Source organism: Coregonus lavaretus (assembly GCF_964263955.1).
Source record: "Coregonus lavaretus genome assembly, chromosome: 26".
NCBI lineage: Eukaryota > Metazoa > Chordata > Actinopteri > Salmoniformes > Salmonidae > Coregonus > Coregonus lavaretus.
This window is the reverse complement of record NC_140013.1, coordinates 35696064-35709376: the sequence shown is the minus strand read 5'-3', so window position 1 is coordinate 35709376 and position 13313 is coordinate 35696064. Positions and strand designations below refer to the sequence as shown.

General features: G+C 45.9%; 1 protein-coding gene across 4 annotated transcripts in view; it reads left to right on the top strand.

The window, feature by feature from the left end:
• LOC311101814 (stromal interaction molecule 1-like) overlaps positions 1–12672 on the top strand; it is a 42567-nt gene extending 29895 nt beyond the window's left edge. Inside the window, exons 8-14 of one of the 4 annotated variants that reach the window (XM_084143017.1) lie at positions 1448–1625; positions 2863–3030; positions 4823–4923; positions 5061–5293; positions 7100–7180; positions 8906–9299; positions 9982–12280. In XM_084143017.1, coding sequence (XP_083999143.1) covers positions 1448–1625; positions 2863–3030; positions 4823–4923; positions 5061–5293; positions 7100–7180; positions 8906–9299; positions 9982–10516 — 1690 coding nt within the window. In that variant the 3' untranslated portion in view covers positions 10517–12280. Of the gene's footprint in view, positions 1–1447; positions 1626–2862; positions 3031–4822; positions 4924–5060; positions 5294–7099; positions 7181–8905; positions 9300–9981 lie in introns of all 4 variants that reach the window. The other 3 variants (XM_084143015.1, XM_084143014.1, XM_084143016.1) reach the window with 3 other exon arrangements.
• The last annotated feature ends 641 nt before the right edge of the window (positions 12673–13313 follow it).

Genomic DNA, 13313 nt, shown 5'->3' with positions numbered 1-13313 from the left:
TCTCTCCTGGTGGATTACATGAATATCTACAGTCCTATCTCTCCTGGTGGATCACATGAATATCTACAGTCCTATCTCTCCTGGTGGATCACATGAATATCTACAGTCCTATCTCTCCTGGTGGATTACATGAATATCTACAGTCCTATCTCTCCCTGTGGGCCCTCTGTGTGTTTGAACTGTGGTCTTGTGACAGACCTCACAGGATAGTGTGACATGACGCGGTACTAGGCCAGCATGACAAAGCCAGCCATCCCACAAATGGACTCCTTGTTGGTCTTTTATATAGTCATGTCTGAGGCACTGAGGACCACATGTCTACGATGGTAATGCAGTACATTCTCATTCTGCTGTGGAAGAAGAAGAGCACAATAATCCCAACACAGGAAGGCCATAGAGTACTGGGCTCTGTCACAACTGGGGCCCCATTCCTGGCCTGGCCAAGCTCTCTGACAGCTGCCCTCTGCCCTCTACACGTTCGTCATTGTTTTCAGCCACATACTGAAAGATGCAAGCCCCTCATTCTAGGGCTGGTGTTAAGTCTAATGGAATTGTCTACTGAGCGAGTAGACACTCGCTTGACTGCGTAATCTGTGCTCTTCGTTGCTTTAGTTTCACAGAATAACGCATTTAAGTTATTTTGTTGTTTTTCAAGAATGTCTGTTCAGTTGTGCGTAAAATGTCAAGGAAGCGTGGAAATTACCGTGATAGGCTTACAGTCCGGAACTACAAACTAGTGCTGAACTGTTTTTAATGTAGAGATGGTTACAAGGCAACAGGCTGCTGGAGTCGGTGTACTTCCAGCTAGCTCTTGAAACTGGACCCTGCCTGTAAAACAAACCATGTCTTTATGTCTGCCCAGGGAATCTCAACTACATGTAGCACATAAATCAGAGGACGACAGAGACTCGTAGCTCTCCAGTGATGGATCCCTGGCTTCCTTGGGCTCTATAGTGGTCATTCTTTATAGCCAGGAGCACCAAGGTCCAAGGACAGCTGGTTGGAGGATGCTATGTGGACATGCCAGTCTCCCTGGCATCTAGTAGTAAAATGATACAGGCACTTCTATTGTTTGCCCCTGTCATTGCTGAGTCACTGATTACTAGCACCTGTAACATGTCCCCATAATTCTTCCTGGTCATGCCATGTGATCAGGAAAATAACAGATTACATCTCATGCTTTTCCTTGTCTGACTCTCTCTTGCTCGCTCTCTCTCACGCTCGCGCTCATGCTTTCGCTCTCGCTCTCTCATGGTCTCTCGCGCTCTCTGTCTCCCTTGCGCTCTCTGTCTCCCTTGCGCTCTCTGTCTCCCTCGCGCGCTCTCTGTCTCCCTCGCACGCTCTCTGTCTCCCTCGCACGCTCTCTGTCTCCCTCGCACGCTCTCTGTCTCCCTCGCGCGCTCTCTGTCTCTCTCTCGCTCACAATCTCTCTCGCTCCCTCCCTCAGGCTGCAGATAGCCCAGGAGGAGCACCGTACAGTGGAGGTGGAGAAGGTGAACCTGGAACAGAAGCTGAGGGATGAGATCAACTGTGCCAAGCAGGAGGCCCAGCGGCTCAAGGGGCTCCGTGAGGGCACCGAGAACGAGCTGAGTAGGCAGAAATACGCAGAGGAGGAGCTGGACCAGGTACTGGACTGTACCACTTTGGAGAGGGACAGGGGTGGAGAACAAATGCATGTGGATGAGAGAGGGAGAATTAGTCTAGTGGGATTCTTGTTGAGAAACAAGGCGTGTAACAAACACCTGTAGAGTAAAGCCCGAGAGGAGAGACACTCCAACTGACTGAACCCTGTTAACCAGTCTATATTCTAGATTTAGATGGATTAGATGCCGAATGGGATCAGTAGGCTTAACTCCCACTCAGCTCTTTGCCCATCAGGGAAATGGCAGGAAAAGAAGCAGCGGTCGGCCCACACAGGGCAGGTGAGCAGAGGGCTCACGTTGTGTACTCTCTCATCAATCCACTACTATCACTATGGTCTCCTGAGAACACACTGCAGTCTGCTGGAGGAAGCAATAGTCACTCCTTTATCTGATTTCAGTTCTCAATATCCCTCCTTTTAGTCTTTTCAGCATGCATGCCTAGGAAGAGGATGATTTTAAAAGGTTCCTGCAATAGGAACCACTGTGCTAAATTTCAGGAAAATCTAAAAGTGCATTAATATTCTTCTTCCATTTTCACACAGAATCAGCTAGAGAATATTTTGAATCCAGCTCTGAATGCTTTCATATGACATAACAATTAGATTCACAGCTCCTGACTGCAGGCAGGGCCCATTGCACCTCACCCAAAAACATGGCCTAGTTCTTCAGAGGATTTGGAATGCTCATTTCATCTGGAGGGTTTCTCTGGAGGCCTGTTCTCTTGTTGTCGGGTCCCAGTGGAGGTCAAACCAGGTCAGCCCTCATACCTGCCTGATCAGAAAAGAGAACCACTCTGATGTCACATGGCCCCATATACAGCCTTAACTCTCCCTGTGCATATGGCTTGCAGGCCCCCTGCTCCCCTGGCTGGCCCAGTGCTGCTCCATTAAGGCTTGGCATTGATTGAGTCAAAGGGCAGCTGGGTGGCTCTGGGCTCATTTGCACAGCTCTTAATGAGTTGTCTGGAGACAGACCGCGCTAGCTTTCATGAGCCAATGGGATCACATTTCCCTCTCCCATCCCCCACCTCCACATCCATGTTCACACCATGGTCCAGAGAGACTTGTCACAGTGTGGGAATGACACATTTGTGCTAAATACACAACTTGTGTGTTGGACTTTGACCTTAACGTGTAGACTTTGGTGTGTTCCTTTCGCTGCTGTATTGAGTCATAAGAAGTTATGTGCTGTATGTTGACTTCGTGTGTGTGCGCTGCAGGTGCGCATGGCCCTCAAGAAGGCAGAGAAGGAGCTGGAGTCTCGCTGCAGCTGGTCCCCACCAGAGTCCCTCCAGAAGTGGCTGCAGCTCACCCATGAGGTGGAGGTGCAGTACTATAACATCAAGAAGCAGAACGCTGAGAAGCAGCTGCTGGTGGCTAAAGAAGGGGTGAGACGCCACAGAACTAGATATACCGTATGAGGACTAGAATTCAGAAAGTATTCAGACCCCTTTACTTTTTCCAGATTTTGTTACGTTACAGCCTTATTCTAAAATGGATTACATTGTTTTTTCCCCCTCATTAATCTACACACAATACCCAATAATGACAAAGCAGAAACAGTTTTGTAGATTTTTTTGGTGCTCATTTATTACAAATAAAAAACTGAAATCACATTTACATAAGTATTCAGACCCTTTACTCAGTACTTTGTTGAAGCACCTTTGGCAGCGATTACAGCGTCGAGTCTTATTGGGTATGACGCTACAAGCTTGGCATACCTGTATTTGGGGAGTTTCTCCCATTCTCCTCTGCAGATCCTCTCGAGCTCTGTCAGGTTGGATGGGGAGCGTCGCTGCAAAGCTATTTTCAGGTATCTCCAGAGATGTTAGATCAGGTTCAAGTCCGGGCTCTGGCTGGGCATCTCAAGGACATTCAGAAACTTGTCCCGATGTCACTCCTACATTGTCTTGGCTGTTTGCTTAGGGTCATGGTCCTGTTAGAAGGTGAACCTTCTCCCCAGTCTGAGGTCCTGAGTGCTCTGGAGCAGGTTTTCATCGAGGATCTCTCTGTACTTTGCTCCGTTCATCTTTCCCTCGATCCTGACTAGTGTCCCAGTCCCTGCTGCTGAAAAACATCCCCACAGCATGATGCTGCCACCACCATGCTTCACCGTAGGGATGGTGCCAGGTTTCCTTCAGACTTGACGCTTTGCATTCAGGCCGAAGAGTTCAATCTTGGTTTCATCAGACCAGAGAATCTTGTTTCTCATGGTCTGAGAGTCCTTTAGGTGCATTTTGGCAAACTCCAAGTGGGCTGTCATGTGCCTTTTACTGAGGAGTGTCTTCCGTCTGGCCACTACCATAAAAGCCTGATTTTTGGAGTGCTGCAAAGATGGTTGTCCTTCTGGAAGGTTGTCCCATCTCCACAGAGGAACTGGAGCTCTGTCAGAGTGACCATCATGTTATTGGTCACCTCCCTGACCAAGGCCCTTCTCCCCCGATTGCTCCGTTTGGCCAGGCGGCCAGCTCTAGGAAGAGTCTTGGTGGTTCCACACTAATTCCATTTAAGAATGATGCAGGCCACTGTGTTCTTGGAGACCTTCAATGCTGCAGAAAGGTTTTGGTAACCTTCCCCAGATCTGTGCCTCGACACAATCCTGTCTCGGAGCTCTACGGACAATTCCTTCGACCTCATGGCTTGATTTTTGCTCTGACATGCACTGTCAACTGTGGGACCTTTTATTGACAGGTGTGTGCCTTTCCAAATTATGTCCAATCAATTTAATATACAACAGGTGGACTCCAAACAAGTTGTAGAAGCATCTCAAGAATGATCAATGGAAACAGGATGCACCTGAGCTCAATTTCGAGTGTCATAGCAAATGGTCTGAATACTTATGTAAATAAGGTATTTCTGTTTTTTATTTGTAATACCTTTGCAAACATTTCTAAAACCTGTTTTCACTTTGTCATTATGGGGTATTGTGTGTAGATTGATGAGGAAACATTTTTATTTAATCCATTTTAGAATAAGGCTGTAACGTAACAAAATGTGGAAAAGGGGAATGGGCCTGAATACTTTCCGAATGTGCACTGTATGCCATATGAGGACTAGATATACCGAATGAGTAGGGCCAGGGGATTTCTCTGACAATGTGAGCAGGAGAAACTATGGACTCTTAGTGTGACAGAGGTGACGGAACCTGGGAGTAATGTTTTATCGTGTGTGCGACTGCAGGCAGAGAAGATCAAGAAGAAGCGGAACACCATCTTTGGGACCTTCCATGTGGCACACAGCTCCTGTCTGGACAATGTGGATCACCAAATTCTGACAGCCAAGTCAGTTTAATTACATATACAGTATATTGGGATTTGTCTAAAGCCAATATCTCCTATATCTGTTCACATTGTGATCTGTACTTGTATTCCTCTGTCCCCCCCCCCCCCCCATCTCACTCTCCTCTCCTCCGGTCCAGACAAGCCCTGGGTGAGGTGACTGCTGCTCTGAGGGAGAGGCTGCACCGCTGGCAGCAGATTGAGATTCTGACGGGGTTCACCATCGTCAACAACCCTGGGCTGTCCTCCCTGGCCTCCACCCTGAACCTTGACCCCAGCATCATGGGCGGCCGGGCCACGCCCCAGCACTTCATTATGTCTGATGACATGGACGACATGGACGAGGACATCATATCGGCCGGAACTCTGCAATGTAAGGGCTCGCCCGACTCCTTCGGCCCCGCTGTGGGACTCAGTAGCAAAAGACCCCCTAAATACACCAAGGGCCTCCTGGGGAAATCCAAAAGTCAACTCTCATATGAAAATTAGCATACAGACACAAAATATTATCATTAACAATTGATCAACTATTCTCTCAATTTATTAAAATGAGCAGCCCGGTTGGTGTAGGGATTTGGGGTGTTTGTCTGTGATTGAGAGTCCAACAATGGACCCCAGGAAGAGTAGCTGCTGCTTTCGCAACAGCTAATGGGGATCCTAATAAAATACCCCAAAAAGTGTTGTGTGTTTGCAAATCTGTAATGTATGAATTGTAATTTCACCTGTCTTTTTTTATACATGTTTTCAGTTGGTTGGGGTGTTTATTTTGTTCCATTTTGGAAATTAGTTTTGCCTCGATATGGGAATTTCACTTCTGGGATGGAGTGTGAGACGAGAACAATGTTGATATCACATGCTGTGGAAATTGAACCTCTGAAGAAATACATACTTCATGACACCAAATCTTTGTGCTGATCTATTTTTAGCAGTTGTCTCCTAGTATGACCAATGGAATGTGCTGTTAGGACACGACTGAAATATAGGACTGAACATGAAGCAACAGTATGCAATATCAAAGGCCATTGTCCTCCAGTACTCCTATAAGCTTGATAAGGCTTTAGCTTTGGGAAAGAGGAAGGCACAATGGTAAAACATTTGTCTTCCTTGTAGTGCTGCCCGGAAGACCATTAGTTTTATCTCCTCACATAGAGCTTTGCTTTCTATTGTGTTTTAAGTCAAGTCCTTCCCCAGTGAGTACACATTTATCACCTTGTTTCAGCCGCTAAGGAATGAAATACTCAGGGTTTCTTCTTTTGAAATGGAGAATTACAGCTTTTATTAACCAGTTAGGATCTCAAAGGGAGTTGTGATGTGAACAACATACTTTAGTTCTTATTTATATTGCTAGTCTTGGTAACCTAAATGTATTCTATTTATTGTAACATAATGTTGACATATTAAGTCAATCAACGTGTTCTTTGGTATCCTGGTAACCAGCTCTGATAAGCTCTACAGGGCAGTATCTGGGTTATGATTATAGCAGACCCAGAGAGAGCTGATACTGTCTGGGTTATGATTATAGCAAACACAGAGAGAAGTACTGATACTGTCTGGGTTATGATTATAGCAGACCCAGAGAGAGCTGATACTGTCTGGGTTATGATTATAGCAGACCCAGAGAGAGCTGATACTGTCTGGGTTATGATTATAGCAAACACAGAGAGAAGTACTGATACTGTCTGGGTTATGATTATAGCAGACCCAGAGAGAGCTGATACTGTCTGGGTTATGATTATAGCAAACACAGAGAGAAGTACTGATACTAACTGTCTGGTTTATGATTATAGCAGACCCAGAGAGAAGGGATGATAATGTCTGGGTTATGATTATAGCAAACACAGAGAGAAGTACTGATACTGTCTGGGTTATGATTATAGCAGACCCAGAGAGAAGGGATGATAATGTCTGGGTTATGATTATAGCAAACACAGAGAGAAGTACTGATACTGTCTGGTTTATGATTATAGCAGACCAATAGAGAGAAGGGCTGATACTAACTGCAGGGGTAAGCTGAGCTCTAGTTCTGTTGTCTCCTTCTAGGTCTCTGTCACTGCAGTCCTCTAGTAAGTCTTCTAATCCACATGAATAACATGTCCCCTCCTCCCTCACTTCCCTTCTCCCCCCACCAACACTTTCTCTTTGGCTGCGGCGGCCGTTCGTGTCTCTGGTCGACCCCCAGACACCAACTGGCTCAAGGACCGGCGATCGAGTGATCTGTGGTCCGTGGGTTCGGACAGCCAGTCCTTCAGGAAATACTCTGGTTGGCCTGTTAGCTACTCATGCCCCCTCGTCCTGACCTCAACACTCCCTCCCTCCCTCCCTCCCTCTATCTCTCTTTCTCCTTAAGTCACCCACCCCTGTCAAAACCTCAGAGCACATACTGTAACACTCTTGCCTGGGGCCTGTAGATGGATATAGCTGTAACACTCTGGGCCTGGGGCCTGTAGATGGATATAGCTGTAACACTGGGCCTGGGGCCTGTAGATGGATATAGCTGTAACACTCTGGCCTGGGGCCTGTAGATGGATATAGCTGTAACACTCTGGTCTGGGGCCTATAGATGGAAATAGCTGTAACACTCTGGTCTGGGGCCTGTAGATGGATATAGATGTAACACTCTGGCCTGGGGCCTGTAGATGGATATAGATGTAACACTCTGGCCTGGGGCCTGTAGATGGATATAGCTGTAACACTCTGGTCTGGGGCCTATAGATGGATATAGCTGTAACACTGGTCTGGGGCCTGTATATGGATATAGCTGTAACACTCTGGTCTGGGGCCTGTATATGGATATAGCTGTAACACTCTGGTCTGGGGCCTATAGATGGATATAGCTGTAACACTCTGGTCTGGGGCCTATAGATGGATATAGCTGTAACACTCTGGTCTGGGGCCTATAGATGGATATAGCTGTAACACTCTGGCCTGGGGCCTGTATATGGATATAGCTGTAACACTCTGGCCTGGGGCCTGTAGATGGATATAGCTGTAACACTCTGGTCTGGGGCCTATAGATGGATATAGCTGTAACACTCTGGTCTGGGGCCTATATATGGATATAGCTGTAACACTCTGGTCTGGGGCCTATAGATGGATTTAGCTGTAACACTCTGGCCTGGGGCCTGTATATGGATATAGCTGTAACACTCTGGTCTGGGGCCTATAGATGGATATAGCTGTAACACTCTGGTCTGGGGCCTATAGATGGATCTAGCTGTAACACTCTGGTCTGGGGCCTGTATATGGATATAGCTGTAACACTCTGGTCTGGGGCCTATAGATGGATATAGCTGTAACACTCTGGTCTGGGGCCTATAGATGGATATAGCTGTAACACTCTGGTCTGGGGCCTATAGATGGATATAGCTGTAACACTCTGGTCTGGGGCAGGGCCTGTAGATTGAAAAGGCAAACTCTCCACGCTGCGTCCACGTACCCCTGGCCGTACTGTCTCCAGCTGTCCAATGACTTGCTCTTCTTCCTCAGCCTGATCCTCCTCTTCTTCCGCATCACCCAGAGCACTCTTCCACTCACCAGTGACTGTTCTTAGACACCCTCACAACATACTGGCACTGTCTGCTTTTACAAATAATGATCTACAATGAAGGGGGAAGGGTTGGTTATGATGAAAGATTTCACTTTTGACCCCCCTGCAAAAACTCCTCACCAGACACCAGCCAAACTTCTCACCAGACACCAGCCAAACTTCTCACCAGCTAAGCATAGCTAAGGCCCAGGTGTTTGAACATCAGATATTTTGCATCCATCACATGCATTTCTCTCAACCAAACATTACTGAACTGCTCAACACCGAGGTCAACAACACTAATTCAGTACTGAAATGTCTCAAACACCCATGTCTACTGCTAGTGCCCTCCCAGTCTAATTCCAGCCTACTCTTGTCCCTCACCCTGTGTTGTGTTGTGTGTGTGTATAATCAGAGAGTGGTTGTTGATAATGGTGGTGTTCTGTGTTGTCGCTACAGCTCCCAGTATGATGTCCCTACGTCAGCGCCACATGGACTCCCAGCTGGCCATGGGCTCCCAGAGGTTGGTAGAGACCTGCCTGTTGGCGGGGCAGCAGGGAGACACTACCTCCTACCTATCCAGGTCTAGGGCCCCCCTTCAACAGTCACACAACCAGTCCTTCCAACAGTTTGAGGCTCTCCCCCTGCCTCCCTTGTCCTCGGCTGTCTCGCACCCCTCGATCATCTGCTCCTCCTCCCCACCTCTTTCCTACCGTCAGCCCCTCTCCTCCCACTTCCACTCCTCCTCCTCCTCCTTACACTCCACCTCTCCTCATTCCTCCCATGTCTATCACTCATCTTATTTTCAGCCCATGGACACCATCCCAGACTTCCAGCGTAGCAGCAGCTTCGGGTACCCATCTGCTCTCTTCTCTCCACACGCACTGCATGCGTGTGGGCTTTTCAACCCATAGTTTTAATGTTATTTTTTAGATCTGGGCTGCAGTGTTTTCTCATTTTCATTAACGATTGTTTCATCTGACTATAACTCATCCATTTTGCAGCCTGTGACTTTTGCGTACATTACTTACATTACATTGCGTTATTACTTTTTTGTTGAAAATCAATTTTGATGCCTTATTCATTATTTCATATTTTGAGTTTTTGCCATCCTCTCCCAACCCTTGTCTTTCCCCCTGGCTGCACTACTAACAGGAGTGGAGTTTCCCAGTAGTGTCCACTGTGTCCTTGGCTTTATAGGCATTGGTTAGATTACCTCCAGCATGCAGTGCTTTAGCTTGGATCCACTTTTCAGTCAGGCCCATTCCAGAAACAATCCCTCTACCCCATAGGCATGTACCCCATAGTTCTGAAAGGATTAGAAAGATGTAAGCATTCCATCTGGTGGTAAAAAATCCACCTAGCCTATCAGAGGGGGAAATGGAGCTACTACCATTGCTTATATCTGTCCAGTTCTTTCAGATCTACTTGAAGTGCCTAGGTGGTAGAGGCTATAGAATGTCTCTGGACCGGGCCTCACAGTCCCTCTCTTTCACTCTTCCTCCACCGACTCTCTTCTGTTCTTCCACCCACAGGGAACTGAACCGCTCAGACTCAGACTCCTCCCTGTCCCTCTGCCAAATCGGTGATCGTCTGTCTGCCTACAGCTCCAAGGGCCACCTGGTGAAACCCACCTCCTTCCTGTATGGCCCCCCAATCCGCTCCGCCTCCGACGAGCCCTCCCTGCATGCACACACCCCTAATGGAGGGAACCGTGTCCACGAGGGAGGAGCCCTGGCCGAGCCAGTCCCAGAGAGCCCCATCCTGATGAAGAAGGTATACAGCATCGAGAAGTCAGCCAGCCTGGGAGAGATGGATGTTGGCCTCGTTGGTATGTCCATGTCAGAGTCCTCCCGCTCCCTCAGCCCCAACTCCACCGACGCCGACACCCCCTCCCCCACGGGGGGCCAGCCTGGGGCCGCAGGGGCCAAGGGCAGCAGCCGCATCCCTCAAGTCTCCTCCAAGAAGAGCCCTCTGGAGGAAGACAGCGGCTCCACGGGAGAAGACACAGACTCCGTCGCCAGCCGCAAGAAACACACCTTCAAGATCTTCAAAAAACAGAAGAAATAATGAGGAGGGTTAAAGACTATTAAAGAGGTCAAAGGTGTTTCACTTTATTATTATTTCTGTTTTGGAGAAGTTGTTTTGGGTGGTTCACTAGTCACAAGCGATGGCGCAAATCTTTGCCTTTATGGTTTTGTTGGTACTTTCTCTGAGGAGCTGTGGGCGCAACCAGCTATCCGATTTATATGATTTTTATCCTGATAATGTTGGGAATGGGTGGTATTGTATAGTGGAATGTAAAGCACTATTTATTTAGCAGGAAAGGGTGCCAGTCTCTCAAAGAGCAACAAGTCTCCGGGGTGGACGTCTTTTGGTTTTACTTCAACCTGTGTCAGTTTGCATGTCTTCACGTTTTGTTTGACTGATATTATCTGAATGCTCCTAGGTGTTTGCTTGGTTCTTGTCCCCATTCTGCTTAGACAACACTTAAAATCTGCTGTTTCTTTTGGTTAATACCCAACCACCTCCTTGTTATGTGTTTTGATAAAGGATTGTGTCAGATGGGACCTTGAGCACCTAATGGGTGTCATTGTTGGTCAATAGGGGGAGGGGGCTGAACAATACTTGCAAAAACCTCCTGAGTCAATTGTGCTAACACGAAATCTAGCAATCAATGTTGGCAGAACTCTTCCAGTACAACTGCAGTCACAGCGACACACACACACACACAGCGACACACACACACATACGCATACAGTACACACACACACACACAAATACATACAAAAATCATTCAATGTTTTAGATTCTGTCTCTCACAGTTGAAGTGTACCTATGATACAAATTACAGACCTCTACATGCTTTGTAAGTAGGAAAACCTGCAAAATCGACAGTGTATCAAATACTTGTTCTCCCCACTGTACATACATACATACATGATGGTGCACCTTTGGAAGTGAAGTAGAAGTGCTAACTTGATTTAAACCCCTAGAAGACCCCAGCACATACAAAGCTGCAACAAAATAAGTAGCCTGTATAACAGCGCAAGAAGTAATTGTCCCTGATTTAAGTTCCCTAATAGAGGGGAAAGTTATTAAAAGGACTACTTGAACTATATGAATGTAATATCAATGTAAAATGTTTTTTGAAGTAAACCTCTACATTTGCAAATTGGCAATCATAGCAATCAACTTTGCAATTGTAAGAGATACCATGTGAGTCATTATGTTCTGTAGGCTATTGTTGGAGATGCTACTCTTTTTAAGTGCCAAAACAAAGACTCTGGTCCAGTGGCCTTTATTCTTGTCATCAACTATATATGTGCTGTCTGTTGTACGTTAGAGGCAGCGTTAGAATGAGTAGCACTGCCTTCCGTTTTTATCTGGGGACTCCAAACAAAAATAAGGTGAGCAATTTGACAATGTCACCCACATAATTTCAAGCAGGGAGTTTCAGGCTGCGTTTGTATTTCTAAGACTCCAAGTTGTGTGTAGAGCATTCTGGGGAGGGGTTTGCTACTTTAGCTTGTACTGTAGAATACCCTGATCACCTAGATTCACATTATACAGATCCAAAGTCAAGCACACAATAACAGTAATGGTACTGTATCTACCCATCATAATTATAAACTCACTTGCCATTAATGGTTTTGAGGGCACACGTGGTTTAGAAAAGTATGTCACGATACTTTCTGGTAGAAGGGACTCTCCTATAACTTCCTAAGCAATGAACCTGCTCGACTGCTCCTGAATCTGTGTAATAACCAAAACAGTGTTCCAAACTACACCATCGCCCCAGACGGGAGGCCTCACACAGTGCAATTGATGGAATGGATGAAAAATAAATGTAATTATTTTATTGATCAGTTGAAAACATGAACTTCCTATTGGTACTTTTTAAAGTGTAATTTGTACCTCTTCTGCACGATGAACCTGTAATATGGATTATGCCGTCTATCAGTGACTGACAGTTGCCATTATACTGCACTGAGTTGTATTGATGCATGTCAACTGCTGTATTAACATCTGTAATGGACTTGAGATCAACTCGAGCATCATGACTCTCTGTCCAGCCCTACTTTAACTCCCGACTTCTCCCTTTGAGCTTCTATTTATGAATACATATATTTGTACAGATAAAAAAATGTTTTGGTATCTTCTGTGACGTTCTCTATACTTTTATGGCACTCATGCATGATAGCAATAAACTATTTTGAATGAAAGACATGGACTTTGTTTATCAGATACGAAGAGCTCTTTGTTTGGGGGATGATAACAGTAACACATAAAACAGTTGCAAGGTGTGAGATGTTATCGTATAACAGGTTTTCTAGAGTAACTGGCACTGCATAATGAACAGACAAGGGGATGTTTATGTATTAATCATATTTACATGTTTTAAACATTCTTATCCCTCTAGTTAACAGTAATAAACAAGCGCAAAATGTATTAAATGTGTAAACATTTTCGAATGCCGTAACAAATGAGAGTGAATTTAGGCGAGTTGACTGCTCCCGTCTAGCAAATAATCCGTCGATCTATTGGTCACGTGACGCGTCTGATTGCGCAGCGCTAACAGGTGGAGCTGTGTGCATTTATTCCAATATTTACATAAGCACTTGTTTAATTTATGGACAAAGCAGGATATTAGTCCGGGTTCTCGTCATTGAAACTTTCTCTTAGGTTTCTTCCAGTCAAAAGGACAGCAAACGCACCTTTTTTAAACTAGATTTGACTATATGGTCCTTTATTTGCGTTTTTACTGGTAACCTTTTAATTTGACTGAATTTAGTGTTTGTCTTTCGTGTGCTTCTTTGCATTAAAACATTTAAACCACATTTTTATTGAGCAGCCATCATTTTAA